The 21,610-nt window shown below is 30.8% G+C and overlaps 1 protein-coding gene across 1 annotated transcript in view; it reads right to left on the bottom strand.

Moving 5' to 3' along the window:
- Window positions 1-890: 890 nt before the first annotated feature.
- Window positions 891-21,610, bottom strand: part of LOC127719667 (neuroglobin-1-like) — a 48,608-nt gene continuing 27,888 nt past the window's right edge. The window contains exons 2-3 of the mRNA XM_052225899.1: window positions 9,886-10,111; window positions 891-4,263 (exon numbers count right to left, since the gene is read on the bottom strand). Coding sequence (XP_052081859.1) covers window positions 4,114-4,263; window positions 9,886-10,111 — 376 coding nt within the window. The 3' untranslated portion in view covers window positions 891-4,113. The remainder of the gene's footprint in view (window positions 4,264-9,885; window positions 10,112-21,610) is intronic.

The following is a 21,610-nucleotide window of genomic DNA, read 5'->3' on the forward strand; positions in this document are numbered from 1 at the left end:
ATGAGATTTATACATAAAACAGATGTTGTTGGAGACTTTATCTGAGGAGACAACAACATATTTATAAAGGAGGTAGGACAGGCAACATTCCTGTCTTTAAAATCAATGTAACGAGTGTTTTTATTGACCCATTCAGTTTTTTTATTCTAATTTGTATCAACGACCTCACAGATGGAAACCCATGTAAAGAATGTCGTCTACGTCATTTTTTTTCGTGTTAAGTCCAGTTAATTAACGACTGAATCCATCAGTATGCTGAAGAGATAATCAAACTCATATGTTAATGACAAGCTAAATACACCGGGGCAAAACAAATAGAAAAAAAGGCCAAAAGACAAACAAAAGTATACAAAACACAACATGGAAATTATGAATAAGCCACATGAGCCCAACCTTCAACAGGAGATTATCTCTGGTGTTGTGTAAGTGATAGGAGATCCGGCTAGACATTTGACATCAGTCGTTTTACTGTGAAGTGTATAATTTATATCCAATGATTAAGTATCACACAATAACGGATTATTGAAAGACTCTTATCATATCCTCAGACATCAACAAATTCGTAATCAATGGGTTATGTAACTTTTCTCAACCCGATATTTGACCGAATGTGAAATTTTTTAAATTGCAAATTGTTGCTCATGACTACGATAGATAAAACTGTTATCGATGTAAGCAACACGGACATTTAAAAACAAAAAAAATACCACGCTTTTAAAACTAAAGCAACAGCAACAGGGACACCCTTTAAAAAAAATATCTATCTTGTGCTTCGGAAGGATACTTGCTTGTTTACTGGATTTTTGGCTGACAATGAGGTATGGTTTGATTTATTAGAGGAAAAACGATACAGTGGCTTGTATATGCAAATTGACCATATAATAAAAACACGTTATTAAAGATATTTATTTTTTTTTACAAATATTAATCGTACAATAGATAATAACATGAAATACAAATTCGAATGTCGGTTTATAAAAATGAATTATATATACAAAATATTGTAAAAGGATACAACCAAGAGATTGCGCACTACTGTCATAAAATCTACCGTTTGCCGCAATATTTGCAAAGTTGCACTCTATGTTTTATATTTAACACATTTTGAAGAGTGTTGCATTCTAACAAGTGGTTATTCAGTATCCGTTAACAAATACAATACAATGTCCATATTTCCGCAGTACATTTATATATCAGTTTGTGAAGAAAGAACATAATACAAACAAAACCCAAATAATTCGATCATATATTATATACAATTATTACATTGGTAGCATTGAATTACATTGATTTCCCAGTCAAATAAAAACCGATAATTTCACATGTGAAATAAACGTGGTTATTTCACTCTCTGACGTCATACAACAATAGGCGTTGTCAAGACGTCGATAACGTCGGATCAAAACAAATTGTGAATGCGTAGAAAAAAGATATAGTTCCTTACATTTTCTACATTAATTTCATTAAAAAAAGCCATTTGCCAATGTAATAAAAAGAATAACTAATCAAAGAATTCAAATATCGAAAAATATTCAACTCGTGACCGAACAACACTGATAATTAACTCATGCGCTACGCGCATTCGTGAATTAATGTGTTGTTCGGTCACTCGTTGAATATTTTTCTCTATTTGAATTCTTCGATTAGTTATTCTATAAATCTTTCATTCCACCACTATTCCACATACACAATTAATCATAAACTTTCTTACATACATATTTTGTTTCTTAATGTCGTCTTTTCGACAAAAATTGCGTTTAACATCATTTTATTTTGCTTACAGTTTTACCGTTTTACAATATGATTGTTCTCAAAATAAATTTGCTTTATACATCGGAATTATGAAAAATCAAGAATGAAAATTGTTAGAGCATTCTAGCTGTTGAAGCCAAATAAATTGGCAGAAAAAAGATGTCAGTTGTTTTTGTTTTTGTTTATTTTTTGTTTTTATTGTTTTGTTAAATAATGTCATGAATGTATGAATATAAATGAGTATAAAAGTTACATTTATGCAAGCTTGATGTCCTAATTGTCTGTCATTGTGTAATCAATAGTTGTTATTGTTAAAGAATTTTCAACTTAGCCGACTCTTAGATGTTTTTCAGTGTATGAGTAAACGGCCATGTTCAGACATTACTAAAATTCTAGAAATAATCTTAATTACATTATTTTCATTTTAAAAGTATATCAAACTATTTTTCACCTCTTTAGGACCATCATAAAACGAATATACACATATAATAACTTGATTGTTATGACGATCAACAATAAACAATTATCAACATACAACACTGGAGGTTTTCTCTCATGTACATTATAAATGCACTAGATCTGACTGTCCTATTAATCAAACTGTTTATTTTAAATTAAATACCATGTCCTTTGTTACAAATGAGAGCAATCATTTTTTGTTTTGCATTTAACACAAATAACTGGAGAAAAAGTAATGCATGAATAAAAGTTTATGAATTTGAAACAAAAATGCCTATCTTAATCTTGATAATGTATTAGACGTGGGTAATTTTTCTGGAAACAATTGTTATTCAGAAGACTGAAAATTGGTTACAGTTAATGGTAATGTTAAGAATGAGTAAGACATGTGATAAATGTTTAAACGATTTGAAATGAAGAAATGGTTTGATTAAAACAGAAAAAAATTACGTGTTTTTTCTCCATCAATGGTTGAAAAGAACATTAGTCATATATTTTAGATGATTAGTATGAAATTATTTAACGTTCTTTGTAGGTTTTTATATACTGTTGTTTGTCTTTTTGTCGTTTTTCATTTTTTGCGATGGTTTTATCTGTTCTTTCTCTACTTTTGCATTTTGATTGTCTTCCGCTTTTTTTTTCAAAGATCTCATGTAACTGCTGCAGATATGCATTTTGAAAATTAGTGTCTCTTCAGCAATGATGTATGCCAAACCATAAACCTAATATTCTGATATAAAGGAACAAAGGTATAGCCAAACTTAGCAATTCATGGCTTTGCATAAAGATTCCTTAATTTCCAATGATCTTTATCAGTTTTATCACTGCCAATTTCATCAAATGAATAATTATATTTTCAGGACAGAACCGAGTTACCTTGCTTATGGTCATCAGGTCTACATGAAACAACAGTCCAAGAGGTATCACCCTATTCTCTTTATCTTCTTTTCTTCTAACTCTTCTTTCTATTTGGATTCTTATCATTACATTTATCATTATTTTTATATGAATATTATTATTATTATTATTTTGAAATACTACCAGTTACAATTTTAGATTAAAAAAAGTTTTTTTTTAAGTCCAATTGACTATGGAAAAAAATATCAAGAAATAAAAATGAAAATGTATATAATCCGTTCAATTTAAAAAAAAAAAACTAATAGAATTGTAACATAAACAACACTAAAAATAAGGAAAGGAGCAAAACACTACTAATACAGTGCATATCTTGTTTCACTTGATGTTTAACAAATAAGGACACTTGCGCTTTCGTTGCTTGATGATGGTGAAATGATTTTTACAGCAATGACATGAAACTCATATTTCAATAATATACAATATATGTTTAAACTGATATCGTCATGAAAATTTAATGAGGTATCACTGTATATGCTTAATTGAATTGGTTCTTGATCATTTGACTTTATATGATGTCTCATGAAATGCACATTTTGTCAAATGCGTTTACTATTATAAGCAACCATCCCTGACATCCCTTTAATGTCAATAGTATATACATGTACTTTTTCATAAGACATTATAACGGTCGCCACCTTTTGATTCAGGGAAACCATTTTTTTTTTATCAGTAGATGTTATATTTCAAAACAAGCATTAGTGTCAATTCGCCGTTTCAGAATCTAATGCATTCTGGGTAATTTAATTGTTCGTACCCAAAAATGAAAACGACGTCACGTCATTGGTTGAAGTTTAATTATTTGGGACGTTTTTAGCTAATCATAGCGTTTTGTTGTACGATTTTGAAAATATTACCCAGAATGCATTATATTCTGAAACGGTGAATTGTGCTTTTTCTATTATTTTTCGAATTCATTCTAATTCTTCATATACTGGAATTGTTATTCATGCATATATATGAATAAACCTTTCAAGCAATGCTTTCTTAATACTGAATCGTCGTTGAACCTCGTAGACCTTGTCTCATATAATATGTCATATACTTAAAAAGCTGTGACCAGGCAACTTGTACCTCTTCTGACCATATGTCCTCTAAATGCGGCTGTATAGCGTACACAAATTGTTGTCCTACCATCTAGATAAAACATCATAACAAAAATTAATGATAGTGTATAATGCTTGCTGCGGTAACACACAAGTTTATGTATATAATAAAGCAAACAAAAAACCTAAAATGTGTCTTGATAATACTAGACAATCTTATCAATACTAATACTTGTAAAATAAACAAAAAACTCTCTCCTTTGAAGAGATCAAACGGGCAATTTTTCTAAACAAAAAACGATCAAACATAAGTCTAGCTTTTCTCATGATTGATTAAACTGGGTATATAGGTAAGACTCAGAACGACGACCGGTCTCTAATCGACGTCCAAATGTGACGTCACAATGAAATAAAATTCCAAATCGACGGTCAATTTTATGCCCTTCTAATCGACGTCTTTTTTGTTGTTCTCAAATCGACGTCCAAAATTTGGCTTCTCTAATCGAACTCCTTTTTACAGTCTCGCCGTAATGACATCACAACTTTATTTAAAGAAAACAACTGTCATATTCCTGATTTGATAAAGGCATTTCCCGAATACAAATGGTTGGCTGAACCTTAAACTCAAAAACTTGTTAAAAAAGATCGTGTCCAAATAATAATACTTTCAACAATTGACTGTCGATTGTTTGAGACTGTATATTGCCCCTTGATGTCTTTTGCTTATCTTTATATTTGGGCTGATGTCTCATTGTCTTATATTCACATGTAAATTATTTAACGTCACGGTACCCAAATTGCACCGAGTACCCAAATTGCTCCTATTTAATGTTATAGCAGAGGAAATCTTACAAGTTTTCATAGAGATTAAACAATTTGTATTTTTATGATTTGACACTATGCACGTCTTTTAACATATATAAATATATTTAAATATACACACAAAAGTTCACAGTATATATAAACAGATGAAGTGTTCACTGGAAAAAGTAAAATGTACGGAAACGTCGCCATGCGACGTCCACAAAAAGTATCCTTTTAAAAATTAGCAAATAAAATATGTTACAAGCATTCATTTCATAAAAAATGAATAGTAAGCATGGACTAATGTCAAATTGTTCTAAATATTTAAAGAAATAAAACAAAATATCTGTTATTCGACTTTTAAGGATGTGAATTTAAGCATGGATGCAATTTGTGTACTCCTCATTACAGAACCATGGATCGTTTGGAAGTCTGTTCAAATCCATTTTTCTATGATTCAATATGGATTCAAAATTAAATTGGTGGAACTATATAGTAAATAATGATACATCTACAAAATAAACACAGAATTGAAACTTTTGTCTAGATCATAAATAAACGTAGGTGAAAAAACTGTCAAAATATGTGCAATTTGGGTACCCTCACGTTATATGAATATGAAAGGAATAGGACAACGTAGATCGAGTGGATTAACTTTTTTCACCAATATATTAATATGCATGTACATGTAATATAATGTCGGTGTTTGTTTTATTGTCATATACTGATGTTTATTCTTTTATGTTTATTTAGTTCATTGTTTTAGACGGGATGTTGTCTACTTTGTTGTTCCTTCTTATATACGTCAACTAAGTTTTTATGATTTGTAAAGTATATAAAGATATGTGAAAATAATTAGTTTCTTTAAGCATCTTTACCTAAAGATTAAACGAAAAAGATAATATAAAAAAAGACCAAACTCAGAAAAATAATCAAATGATATCCATATATGACATCGATGAAAGGAGACTCCAATCGATCGGACGTCGTTTTGTATCAGCCGGACATTATTCAATATTATGGTAAATGATCTCCTCACATGTATTAATAATTGTTCTATTTCCCAATTTGCAGACGACAGTGCAATATGGTTGTGTGGTCACAATATTGGTTTTATTTAAAGGAATATACAGAAACATCTTGACAATATAAAACCATGGTGTAATAAATGGGGATTTCTCATTTCCCCCTCTAAAACTATAGCCATTGTGTTCAGTAGAAAGAAAAAGTCTGAGAAGTTATTATTAAAGTTGAGTAACAGTTTATTAGAAGTCGTTAATGAAGTGAAATTTTTAGAGATAATTATTTATAGTAAATTGGCTTGATTTAAACATATGAAATATATAGAGACAAAATGCAGTTAAGTCTTAATTTGTATGAAACTTCTAACTGGTACTCAGTAGGGAGCAAATAGTCATTCTCTTAGAAACATATATATTGCACTAATAAGATCTAAAATAGACTACGGATGTGAAGTATATAACTCCGCCTTACATTCCGTAAAGAAAACTCTGGACAGCGTGCATCGTCAAGCACTTCGAATTTGCACAGGTGCATATAAAAATGTAGCCACTAGTGGACTGCAAGTAGAAACGGGTGACCCACCCTACGAAGAACGTAGGAAGTGTTTAATAACAAAATCTTTCTTGAATATATCTATTCATGATAATAATCATCCAACTAAGGAAAGTTTAGCCAAAACAGCAACCTTTCTTTGCTACTCCAAGGAAATTAAACAGACTAGATAACCGTATTTTATTGTTTCAAAAGATAAGATTAATCAAAATGATATAGACATTAAACAAAATCTCAAATCGACGTCCAATATTTGATGTAATGACGTCACAACTTTATTTAAGAAAATAACTGTCATATTTCTGATTTGATAAAGGCATTTTTACGAATACAAATGATTGGCTGAACCTTAAACTCAAAAACTTGTTAAAAACAGATCTTGTCCAAATAATAATACTGTTCAACAATTGACTGTCGATTGTTTGAGACTGTATATTGCCCCTAGATGTCTTTCGCTTAGCTTTATATTTGGGCTGCTGTCTCATTGTCTTATATTCACATGTCAATTATTTATATGAATATGAAAGGAATAGGACAACGTAGATCGAGTGGATTAACTTTTTTCACCAATATACTAATATGCATGTACATGTAATATGATGACGGTGGTTGTCTTATTGTCATTTACTGATGTTTATTCTTTTATGTTTATTTAGTTGATTGTTTTAGACGGGATGTTGTCTACTTTGTTGTTCCTTCTTATATACGTCAACTAAGTTTTTATGATTTGTAAAGTATATAAAGATATGTGAAAATAGTTAGTTTCTTTAAGCATCTTTAACCAAAGATTAAACGAAAAAGATAATATAAAAAAAGACCAAACTCAGAATAAATAATCAAATGATATCCATATATGACATCGATGAAAGGACACTCCAATCGATCGGACGTCGTTTTGGAAATACATAACGTCACATCGGACGTCGATTAGGAAGTAAAAATATATGACAATGATTTGGGAACGTGACTTTAAATTGGACGTCGATTTGAGAACGGACGTCGATTAGAGACCGGACGTCGATCTGAGTCTAACGTATATTTCTACTTACACCGTTCTCCGATCTTCAACAGGTCATTTTAAGACGGAACAAAGTTCCCAAAACATTCTTACAAATAATTTCGATTGTTAATGATTTCAGCGGTATTGTAATCAAGGCCGTTTCTTTGGACTACTGTGTAAGCAAATAAATAATTCCCCATGCTATTTGCCTCTTACATATTTTGAACGAGATATTACTCCTCATTTTGTTGTACCATGATTCATGTATATTTTGGAATTTTTGTTGAAATTAACCAAGCACTCTCTAGAATGGATTTGATGAAAATCAAAACAAAAAGTCAAAAGAAACATTTAAAAGCTCTAAGTTGAGATACATATATCACACAAAGTGCAAGCTGCAGGTTTAAAATAATTCAAAACATTTAGGTGACAAAATATGATATTTCTTTAACTCATACATTTTTTATTTACGCCAATATGTCATTAAATGCAATTGGCTATCCTGCGTTGATCATGTCTTTCTTAGCATAAAGTACTGCTGAAAAAACCCTCTTAAATTATCGAAACCTATCATTTTGTATTTACCTTAACATCTCTGTGTAAATAAGATATAGACATTCTTGCTGACGCCCTCATAGTTGAATCTAATACTTACAATATGTATGACTGTATTAAATGATCATAGTTTTACCGCACATTTTATGCTTATCTTGTCGCGTTTGATCATATCAAGGGATTTGAACTCATAAACCGATATTCCAATCGAAAATATTAGGGATACAAGAAAGGCATTCTAATGAGTATTTGTCTTTGTTGTTTTGATTTATCATCAGGAATATCGTATCGGGATATATTTTAGGCTATTTATCGATAGTATGGTAAAAAAAGTTTTTGACAAAAATACCAAACTCCAAAGTAAATTAGAAAAAAGGGTGAAGTCCATAAAACCTTCAAAACAATCGAACGCTCGACTATATCAGTCATATCACTGAATTAAAACGGGCATGTTCCGAAGAAGAAAATGGTGAGTTAAACCCGGTTTTATAGCTAGTGAAACCTCCAATCTGGATGACAGTTGTTTATAGTTCAAATGTTATTGAGTTCATATCGAAATAAGTGGATTCGTGTCTTTCTCTATGACATACACTAATCATCTCCTTTTAATAGTTAAAAACAACGAAAGTATTTATATCAAGCATTACATCGACACTGTTACATTATATCATTTTTTTCAATGAATGTCTGATGATCTGAAGACAGGTGCTTCGTCGAATTTAAGTACATGATTCCATCAAAACCTGCAGTTTAATCTTCTTTTCAGATAGCAGGTGTTTTCGTTATTGTTTTAATTATTATGATAAAGTAGTGTATATTGAAAGAAACAGTTTAAACATTCCGAATTGAATATTCGTGGAGGTAGAAATAATTCGGGCTATACTTTACATCAATCACAGATAAATCTGTAATTGTCTTAAATTCCTAATTTTAGAAAACCCTGTAACAGGATTTTTAATATAACAAACTGAAAAAAAAATGAAATATGCTAAACGTATAAGATCATCCCAAGACAACTGCTCTGGAAAATAATAGCGTTTACTAAGGCAGTTTGACAATCAATGTTGCAACCGTTTGTATTCGGTTATGCATAACAATAAGTCAATGCACATGAAATGGTCTATACGTATGGATATATTCATTGGCAAGTTGAGAGATATTTATCAATCCACTCCATACTAGTTTTAAGAAAAAAGATAGGGTACCATGAGCGTTACTAATGGAGCAGGAATAGGTGACTCTTCGTAGCTTTGAGTTTTCTGTCGGTTTTTTTGTGGTTTTACATGTTGCTCAATCTTTAGTTATCTCAAATAAAATGGGGCTACTCTTTGAATCTTCTTGTTTAATTATTACGTCTAACACAAAAGTTGAGTTTGCAAATTCAATATAGTTTTGACTTGATATAATATATATGATACTGTGTTTTTCCTATCATATTTAAGCATTATAACTAAACTCTATTCTGTAATGAGTTAAGTTCATTTGCTACGAAAATTATACATCGCTTCATGACATCTGACGAGTAGATGTATATTTTATTGAGTGAGGCGTAAATTGGGTTTTAAATTTGGATATTCCTTCAGTTCCTGCTTGTTTAAACTTCTGCAGAGGTTTCATATTTGACGTTATTACTCATTACAATAAACAACTGCCAAATGTTGTTTCGAATTACACAATATGCTTTTATACATCTGTTTGAACGAAGAAATTGTATTTATTTATCTGCATAATCTGGTTTTACTTAGATTACATACCGTAACCATATACTAATGAACCTACCTCTATAAATTCTTCGTTTACATTGTAATTAAGGTGTCGTTGGCCTAGATTGGTCATTAATTCTTTAAATTTATCAGGTTTGTCTAAACGTGATATGCATTTATCGACAGTTCCCATCACACGTAAAGCATGTGATCGTAATATTGCACTTTGTTCCATATCTTTCTTGCTGAGCTGTTGAAAAGGAAGGAATGCATCTTGTACTTCTGGGTGGCTATCAAATAATCTGTTAAGGAGAATCAACAAACTTTTAATAATATATGAAATGATTTATACATACAAAATCTAGCATGATACTCAATTACTATCGTTCTAAATAGCGAAGTTGTTTATAGTTCACTATACGGTTTGGGATTTGCCCATTGTTGACGGCCGTACAGTTTCCTTAAGTTGTTAAATTTCTCAGCCGTACAGATAAGTCTCTGGTGAAAAGATGTATCATTGGCATTTATACCACATCTTCAGACTGTTATATTTGTGGCAATGCTTAAGTTTTCCAATTAGTGAACCTTTAATTGGCGGGAAGCAACATTATATCATAGATATCACCTGTTTCTGTAGAAATGATGTCGACTTTAGTGACTCCTTTGAAAGAGCACAAATAATTAGTCTGTCACATAAATGAAGTTCAAGAGTATATATAGTTTATTCAATCTAAACTTACTAATTAGCAACTCCTCTTCAAAAATTTTACTGAAGAAATAATGACTTATTGATATTTATCCGGTAAGTACAATGTATGCCAAGCAATATCGTACATTACGTATTCTTTTACAAAATTTTTCAACATTTTACAATCAAATGATGTAGCTCACATTTCTCTCCATGTTGGCAACACTATATTAACGTTTTAAGCGCCAATTCCTTATAAGAATCAAATTTATAACTTTCAGAGCGACTCTTTGTTAACTTGTATTTTGAAGTAAATACACTCCCTTTCTGGAGATCAAACAATCGGAGACTGGAAAACCTTAAAAAGTAAAAAAACAAAAATGCCGAACTCCAAGGAAAATTCAAATCGGAAAGTTCATTAGAAAATGGAAAAATCAAAAACTCAAACACATCAAACGAATAGAAATCAACTGTCATATTCCTGACTTGGTACAGGTATTTCCTTATGTAGAAAATTGTGGATTAAACCTCGTTTTATATCTAGCTAAAACTCTCACTTGTATGACAGTCGCATACAATTCCATTATATTGACAACAATTTGTGAACAAAACAAACAGACATAATAGGTAAAAATGTCAAAAATAGGGTTACAGCAGTCAACATTGTGTTATAATCTAGATCACTATAAAAACAAACAAATATGTCAACAAAGAAAAATAAAATAACATATAGACATAGCACATAAACAAAAATGAAAGACAAGAATATAAAAAAATGACCACACAACAACACATTGGCGGGATGTATAAGTACCGAGCCACACCAAAAGGATATTATCAAAATGGACTAAACAGTAAAGGCTAATAATTTACAAAGACAAATAAAATAACACTTCAACACGTAATTAATATGATAAGCAACGTCAGTACCTAGAATCTATACTTCAAGACCATCATGTAGTATTTGTGAAGTTGATACGGAATATTTATCAAAAAGGTCTTGGTATCTTCCGTTGAACTTTTTTAGAAAAGGACGAGACGTTCTTTGACAGAACCTTGGTTTGTCAACTTTCTGCTCAGACACTGGTGACGTTTTATAAAAACTGGGTAGCAGCTGCAAGCTCTTGAATACCGAATGAGTTGGGAAATGTATATTCCATATGCAGGTGAAGTTGGTATATTGCTACCAAGGTGGGGGAAATTGATAATTTCAAAATACACGTTTTAAATAGTATTATTTTGTTACATCATACATTTGGGATTTTTGTAATTTTCTCAATACTTCAATGCATGATTAGCTCATAGATTGGGTTGAAATCACAGCTGAAGGGTAGATAAATTACCAAGACACATTTGTTCTAAATAGGAAGGGTAAAAATATCTTACCAATAGTGGAGATTCAAACAATGAGGCGAAATATACCACAGGGATAATCAAACACACGAGTCGAAAACGAACTGACCATATTAATGCCATCGCAAAAAAAGCAAAACGACCAAACGATATACAATAGTATACAAAACACAACATAGAAAACTAAAGACTGAGCACCGTGAACTTCTTCAAAAACCGGTGTGATCTCAGGTGCTCCGGAAAGGTAAGTAGATTCTGCTCCACATGTGATATCCGTCGTGTTGCTCATGTACAATTACAAACCCTGTGATAAGTTCAATTTGCTAAGACACATTCGAGGAACAGATGTTCCATAACGGTCAACCAACTAGTGAGGACACGAATAGTAAGGTTCCATGTAATCATTAACCCTCTTTCTTAAAAGTGAGAGGTTTAGCTAGCTATAAAACCAGGTTTAATCCACCATTTTCTACATAAGGATATACCTGTTTCAAGTCAGAAATATGACAGTTGTTTTTTCTTTGGTTTGATGTGTTTGAGCTTTTGATTTTGCCATTTGATAAAGGACTTTCCGTTTTGAATTTTCCTTGGTGTTCGGTATTTTTGTTATTTTACTTTTCACATGAAATTTTGATAGGAAATGTAAGCTTTTAAATATTGTATCAACTGGGAGATATATACTTCATATGCAGGCTCTGGTGGGATGTTGCTACATTAAAGCAATATTTTGTTCTCTTACTTTCCTTTCTCTACAAAGATGATTAAGCTATATTATGAATCAATTTGGTGTGTGGACAGACAAACGTTAAGCACTGATAAAAAACTTAGGAGAACCTGCAATTCTTGTAAATTAGTTATAGCGGGATATAGATTATACATTGATCTTCAAATGTGGACATAGATCACTATAATATTCAAATGAAGTTTTTAATCCATGTTCATGGTTCATTTACTGTTTTGACAAATTTATTCTGTAGCAATTACTACTGCTCTGTTAAGTCTGACATTATCAGAGTAATACCATTAGTATCAATAAATTGGTAGTCTTCACGCATTTTGCTTGTTTAAAACAATATGTTCATTCTTCTGGAAGATTTTTATTAGTTGTTAATACACTCAATGCATTTATTGACTGTGTTTGTTGTTTGATGTTCAATTACCGTCAAATGACAAACATTATGAGCGATCTAACAAAATTAGAGAAAGCTTGCCCCTATTAAGACTACAGGGTTTATACATGCGTTCATTTTGCGACAGTTTGTATCATTGTTGTTTGTTCGATGTTTGTAAGAATACATGTATTTTCTAAAATCAGTCCGCGATATGATTAAAGCGTAAAGATCAAATGGCAATCTAATCTGGATCGGCTTGATCATTCCTTGAAATCTAGATTAAAAGAATAAATGTTTCAAAGAAATTAATCAAAGAAAAACAAATTATCTTGTAAATAAAAACACTTTAATATTAGAAAATCTCCAAAAGTATTGTAAAAATCAGAATATATTGCATAGAGTACTTATTCTGAAGTGAAACACTTTAAAATCATAATGTTTTACTTCAATAAAATAAAAAGTTTAGTTTGTCTACAATTCTATAAAGAAGAAGCGAAAATTACAAAGGGATATTTAAACTCATAAAGGGCAAACAAACTGACAATGTCATGACCAAACGACAAACAACAGAAAACAAACCACAACATAGAACACTAAAAACTGAGCAACACAGGCCACAAATAAAACCGGGAGTGATCCGGTAGGGTTAGCATATCCTGCTCTAATAGTTGCGCACCCGTTGTGTTTTTAATTGTTATAAATATAAATTAAAACTGTTTTAGCCTTATTAAATTCTTTATAATTATCCAATATTGAGCCCTAAAGAGAGATAGAACTACACAACTATGCAACGAACAAAAAAGAAAAACTGTGTGGACAGTGATCAAGACATCCATTATCAGCCTGTTGATATTATTCTCTAATCTTTTAAATCAAACGGCCAACACGATTCGCGTATTGTATTCCTTTTATTTAAAGACGCCCACTTGTGTACCTCTATTATTGATATCTTAAAAATGGCGATAATCGTAATTAGCGTCATGAGTTGAACATATCATCACTTCTAGAGAACCTTTATATAATTACTCTCGAAGTCTGAATATGTTAACCGTACTAGATAAACCATAACATTATTACAATCAAAGCGTGAATATGACAGTTTGCATCACTATCGTCTAGAATCTAGAATGTGTAATCTTGGTCGAAAAACTATGTTTTGATTATCTCTTTGCAATCTAAGTTGAAATCAAAATAGGTTTCAACGAAATCGGTCAACGGAGAACAAATTATCTTACAAATGAAATTGCTTTGAAAAATCTCCAAAATTATTTGTAATCAGAACATCACATAGAGTGAATTTCTGTGAAGTCAATAATATTAAAGGCACCATGTTTTACTTCAATGAAAATTCAATGAAATTTTTCAGTCGTTCACAATCCTATAATCTATATTGTTTATAAATATATTTTTTTTCAGTCTTATTAAATTCTTTAAAATTATCAAATATTGAACCCTAAAGAAAGATAGAACTTCATAAATATACCACGAACACCAAACAACTGTGTGAACACTGACAAAGACGTCCATCATCAACAAATCACTACAGACTAAGTAGATGTTCATGTGTGATGAACTTTGATAATCAGATTTTTCATCATTAACGTTAACGCAATATGTTTATTTGTTCACAAACATACCAGATGATTCACATGACGACTTGGCTAAGACAATATCATATAATCAAAAATTATAAAAACCTTCTAGAATTGTCATCATTTAAGATAACACACAGGGTAATGTTGCAGATTAAAAAATACAGTCATAATTTTTATGTAATCGTGTCTATTTTCACAATCGACCACGATCTAAATTACATTAGTTTAAAAACATATAATTCTAGTAATTGTGCTTAAATAGATCTTAGTCATTTTTGCCTACAATTGAAGATCATTATATGTCAAGCGGAAGCAGAAGTGATAACAGATTAATGTCAATAGTGTATATAAACGGTATTTAATAATTGCGGCATTATTCGAATCCACTGTTTTTTGGAGTTTTGGTGGGGCCCCGAAAAGGAGTCTCACATAAAGTGATGTTTAGTTGTACACGTTTTACTACAAAAGGCATGAAATATCGGTTTATCATATCGAGAAAAATTACAGTTCTATGTTTTAATGCAATGTCAACTTATCTTTTATTTTATATTAGCTTCTTTATCTTATAGCAAATGAGGGTAACAAATGCATCTGATACTATTCCCTTATCGATTAAATCAAACAAGCAACAGGTTCACGTAATGTATGTTTTTTGTTCATCAAGCTAACTGCTGTACTTTTACATTTTATTTGTGTATTATTGGTAGCGTACATATAGCAATCATCGTCATTAGATTCATGAGTTGAATATGTCATCACTTCTATAAAACCTATATACTATTACTCTCAAAGTCTGAATATGTTAACCGGAATATATCAAAGAGACAACAACCTGACCAAAGAGCAGCCAAAGGCAACAAATGGATTTTTAACACAGCGAGAAAATCCAGCACCCGCAGTCAGACTTCAACTGGTCCCTAAACAAAAATGGATACTAGTTCAGCAAAATGGACACCACACTAAACTCCGAAACATACTAATAACCAAAATTAAAAAAAAAAACACACACAAGACTAACAATGGCTGACATTGGACGAGCGTGAAAAAAGTTCTCTTTTCTAATGTAATGCCAACAAGTCTTTTATTTTCATATAGCTTCTTCTCTTAAAGCAAATTATTGGTAGCATACATATAGCAATTGTCGTAATTGGCATCATGAATATAATGTGATATCAACTCTAGCGAACCTTTACATTATTACTCTCGAAGTCTGAATATGTCAACAGTACTACAAAAACCATAACATTATTACTCTCCAAGTGTTATAATGACAGTCAGTTTGCATCACTGGTGTAAGTAAGATTTTTGTAACAATAAAAGGATTTTCTGAAATCAGTCCGTGAAATGAATTAAGCTGTAAAGAAAAATAGCAATCTACAATGTCTAATCTTGATCGGAAAAAGAACTTTTGATTATTCTTTGAAATCTATGCTGAAGGCAAAGTGTGTTTAAAAGACATTGGTCAACGAAGAACAAATAATCTTGCAAATGAAATTACTTTGGAAAAAAATCTTCAAAAGTATATTCATCCGAAGATCGCATCAATAGGAAATTACTGCGAAGTGAAACATTGTAAAAATGTAACAGTTTTACATCAATAAAATAAAAGTTTACGTCGTCTATAAACCTAGATAATTCATAATTGTTTTTATATTTAAACTAAAATTGGTTTTAATCTTATTGAGTTCTTTAATTAGTTATCAAAGGTACCAGGATTATAATTTAATACGCCAGACGCGCGTTTCGTCTACATAAGACTCATCAGTGACGCTCAGATCAAAATAGTTATAAAGCCAAACATGTACAAAGTTGAAGAGCATTGAGGACCCAAAATTCCTAAAAGTTGTGCCAAATACGGCTAAGGTAATCTATTCCTGGGATAAGAAAATCCTTAGTTTTTCGAAAATTCAAAGTTAACATTATCCAATATTGAACCCTGCAGAAAAATAGAACTACACAAATATTCCACGAACAATAAAGAACTGTGTAAACACTAACAGAGAAATACATTATCAACAAATCACTTCAGATTCTTTGTAGATGTTAATGTTCACGTTTTTTCATTATTAGCGTTAACGCAATACGTTGATTTGTTCACAAAAATAACAGATATTATACATGACGACTAGGTTAACTCATTATCATAGAGTAACTTATAAAACCCTTCTAGAATTGTCATCTTTTAAGATAACAAACAAGGTAATGTTACAGATTCCAAAATAGAGACATAATTTTTATTTCATTCATGTCAATTTTTCACAATCGACCCTAATTTATGTAAAGCAGCTTGAAGTAGATATAAGAAGATGAGGTAATGAGTGCCAATGAGACAACTCTCCATCCAAGCCAAAATTTATAAAAGTAAACCATTATAGGTCAAAGTACGGTCTTCAACACGGAGCCTTGGCTCACACCGAACAGCAAGCTATAAAGGGCCCCAAAAATTACTAGTGTAAAACCATTCAAACGGGAAAAACAACGGTCTAATCTATATAAAAAAACGAGAAACGAGAAACATTTACGAAACACATCAACAAACGACAACTACTGAACATCAGATTCCTGACTTAGGACAGGTGCAAACAATTGCAGCGGGTTTAAACGTTTTAATGGTACCAAACCTTCACCCTTATCTGAAACAAAAGTGTAACATCACAACACAGAAAAACACACTATAAAATATCAATTGAAATGGCTTAACTCAATCAAAAGACATATTAACACCAGTGAACATACACTGAACAAACAAATTTGATCTATGATACAATGCAAATACAAAATAAATAAACTAAGGGAAGAATAATTAAAGTAACATGTTATACCGCTGTGAAATGTAACACAATTTAAGAAAAACAATATACTTGAACAAAAATATCAACCATTTGCAATTACTTTAAATACAGGTAAATAAAAATAATTTTGTTGTTAGGTATACGTCTACAGTTCAAATAGAGAAAGGAAATATTTTTACAAAATAAGGCATATACTTGTAATTTTATAATTTAACTGTGCTTTAATAAATATTAGTCATTTAAATCTATAAATGAATAACATTATATGCCAAACGTCAGCAGAATAATAACAAATCCATTACAATGTTGTATCTATTAAACGGTATTTATACCTATTTTACTACTTGCGGCATTTTTTCGACTGGTGTTTGTGTTGGGCGAGGAAAAAAAGTCGCTCACATAAAGTTATGTTTAGTTGAGTACATTATACTACAAAGAGGCAAACACATCGGTTCATCATATCGAGAAAAAAAACCAGTAAGTTCAATTTTCTAATGCAATCTAAACTGGTTTTCTGCTCTTAGACACATTCCCCGTTTCCGTTCCATTTCCTATTCTATTTTATCTTATAATTTATATAAGCATTCTTCACTTATAGAAAATCGGGGTAACACCTGTATCTTTAAGATTTAACAAGGAACCAGGTTCGCGTATTGATTTAATTTTTTGAAAAGCCGACTTGTGTTCATTAGTATTGATAGTTTACAAATAACACTTATCGTAATAGGCATCACACAAGACTAACAATGGCCAGAGGCTCCTGACTTGCGGCAAAAATGCGGCTATGAGTTTCAGTAAATATTTCCAAAGTAATAAACATAGAGAAATTCTCGCTCGGACACACACTCCATTATAGTCTTTTTTCTGTAATTTGAAATAGTTTAAGGAATTTGATTGGAAGCAACAGCTGATGCAATGTTATCATATCGTTTAAACTAATATACTAAAAAAAGCTTGAGAAAAAAAATCTGATTGTCATCACTTAGCAATGCTCTCGAAGTCAAAATATGAAAATATTGTACTCCAAGTGTGAATATGACAATTTGCATCATTGTTATTAGTTAGATTTCTGTAACAATAAATGGATTTTCTAAAAATCAGTCCGTGATATGAATTAATCTGTAAAGAAAAATAGCAATCTAAAATGTCTAATCTTGATCGGAAAAATATGTTTTTAATATTGAATTTCTTTGAAATCTAGGTTAAAAGCAAAAAAGATCTCAAAGAAATTGGTCAACAAAGAACAAATAATCTTGCAAATGCAATTACCTTGGAAAAAATTACAAAAGTGTTTTTATTCAGAAGATAGCATATCTACATGATATAGAGGGTTTTACTGCGAAGTGAAACATTTAAAAAATGGATCAAGTTTTACTTCTTTGCACAGTCTGTGTTCTCTTTGAATTTTTTTATAACGTCCTATCTCAATTTCCAAATTATGATCACTTACACGTAATTTTGTTAAATGTTGACGACTATTAAAATTGTTTAGATTGTGCAAGTAGTCCTCCAATTTAATTTCATTTTTAAGTTTGCTATAAAGATAAAGTTTTGAACTGTTATCAATATCTGAAAGTTTTTCAAGAGTGATGTTATTATACTTTTCCTTCACAATATGTTTAAAAGTTTTTTTGAGTGAATTTTTTATAAGTTTAAAAGGTTTATCAAAATCAACATATTCTTCTTCATCAATATTAAATTCTTTAAAAATATGCTTGGCAAAAGTATACCAAGTATATATTCCATCTTCAGACATAGACTTATTTACTGCAAAAGATTCTTTAACAAGAGGGTTTATTTCATGGCAGTTTATTCTACAAAAATATAATAAAACTTGAGTTTTAATAAAAGAGTCAAGCGGAAATCGTCCTAACTCAGACTTTGCAGTTATATTACATGAGGTTTTTTTAAATCCAAGAACTGTTTTACAAAATTTATGATGCACTTTCTCAAAGCTGAATCTATCTGTCAATGATAAAATATCACAGTTAGTTCCATGCAAAGTGGCTCTATTTATGGCTCTAAAAATTGAGTAATAATCTTCCATAAACCAGATCTCGCTATTATATAAAATTATGGGTTTAATTAGTGAATCAAATAATTTACATGATAAATCAACAAGGACATGATGAAAATTAGACATATATTTTTTTTTAATGAAAATAACGCATTAAGCGCTTTCTTGGATAGTTCATGTGTAGATCTTTTAAATTTTCCTTTATTATCAATAATGTTCCAAATAAAATTATACTCTTTAACTTCAGTTAACTGATTTTGTTTATAAAAAAATTTTGACTCAAAAGAATTTCTAGAATGAAAAATCATAATTTTTGTTTTATTTGTATTTACAGTCAGTTGCCATTTGTAGCAATATTTTTCCAGTTTATTCAAAGCAGATTGTAAAACGTTTTGTGATTCTGATAATATTAAAAGATCATCAGCAAAACTAAGACTACTTATTGATGTTTTATCTAAGGACACAGGATCACATGTCCCATCAAAAATTGAATGGAGATCATTAATAAAACAATTAAACAATGTGGGGCTCAAACTGTCCCCTTGTTTGACCCCTTTATTTATTTCAAAAAATTCAGATTGTTTATTATCGATTTTAACTGAAGATTCACAACACTTATATATATCTTAAATTACTTCAAATATTTTCTTTCCAACATCATCCTTCTTTAATTTGTATAAGAGACCAGCATGCCAAACGGTGTCAAATGCACGACGCAAATCAACAAAGCAAGAGTAAATTTTACTCTTCTTTTTTGTCAAATATTTTATTATTAAAGTTTTAAGAATAAAACTACTATCTGCTGTCCTATGATTATTTCTAAATCCATATTGATGAACTGAAAACCTTCTAGAGTAAAAACAAGTAATGTGACATATTACAAAATACAGTTATAATTTTTATTATCCCTTTGGTATCTTTTCCCTCTCTCATTATGTATTCATGTCAATTTTCCCCAAATGTGACTTAATGTGACTTACCAAATTAGATTTATCACCGGGTTTGTACTTACATGAGCTACACGACGGGTGCCACATATGCAGCAGAATCTTCTTACCCTTCCGGAGCATTTGAGAGTACCCCCAGTTTTTTGTTTGGGTTCGTGTTGTTCAGTCTTTAGTTTTTCGTTATTGTGTTTTGCATACTGTTGTCTGTCTTTTGGTCTTTTTCGTTTTTTGCCATGGCGTTGTCAGTTTATTTTCGACTTATGAGTTTGAATGTCCCTTCGGTATCTTTCGCCTCTCTTTCACAATCGATCCAAATTTAAATAAAGGAAGTTTGAAGACATATAATTGTTATATGTCCAACTTAACTGTGCTAAATTCAACATCATTATAGGCCAAACGTCAGCAGAAGTAATAACAAATGTAATTCAATGTTTTATGTAATTTGTATTGATACCTATTTTAACAATTGCGGCATTTAGTCGAATTGAATGGGTTTTTGGGGACTCATTTCCCCTGCTGTTTTGGTATGCGAAGAAGAGTGGTCATCCACATAAATTTATGTTTAGCTGTACACGTTTTACTACAAATATCGGTTTATCATATCGAGAAAAAAAATACAGTTACTTCAATTCTCTAACGCAATGTCAACTGGTCTTTCAGCTGTGTTCTCTTATAGCAAATAAAAGTAACGTATGATCTGTCGATGCTATCCTCTGATATTTAAGATCTACAACCAAACAGGTTACGTATTGATTTTATTATTTTTAAGGAAGCCCACTTGTGTACCGTTATCTTTGGTAGTTTACAGATATTAATGATCTTAATAGGCATCATGAGTTGAATATGTCATCACCTCTACAGAACCTATATAGTATTACTCTTGAAGTCTGAATACGTTGACTGTACTCGATCAACCATAACATTATTACACTCCAAGTGTGAATTTAACAGTTTGCATCACAGTTGTTTGTTAGATTTTTTTAATAATAAATGAATTTTCGAAAACTACTCCATGGTATAATTTAAACTGTGAAGAAAAATAGCAATCTAGAATGTCTAATCGGGATTGGAAAAATATGATTGAATTATTCTTGGAAATTTAGGTTAAAACCAAAATAGTTTTCGAAGAAATTGGTCAACGAAAAACAAATTATCTAGCGAATGAAATTACTATTATATTAGAAAATCTCACCATGCAATGTTAAATGAGAACATCGCATAGATTGAATTAATCTGAAGTGAAACATTATAGGAGGTGTCATGTGGATTTTCTTCCTACAGAATGCCATGCACTTAT

This window comes from Mytilus californianus, unplaced genomic scaffold, assembly GCF_021869535.1.
Source record: "Mytilus californianus isolate M0D057914Y unplaced genomic scaffold, xbMytCali1.0.p SCAF_11, whole genome shotgun sequence".
NCBI classification, from domain to species: Eukaryota; Metazoa; Mollusca; class Bivalvia; order Mytilida; family Mytilidae; genus Mytilus; species Mytilus californianus.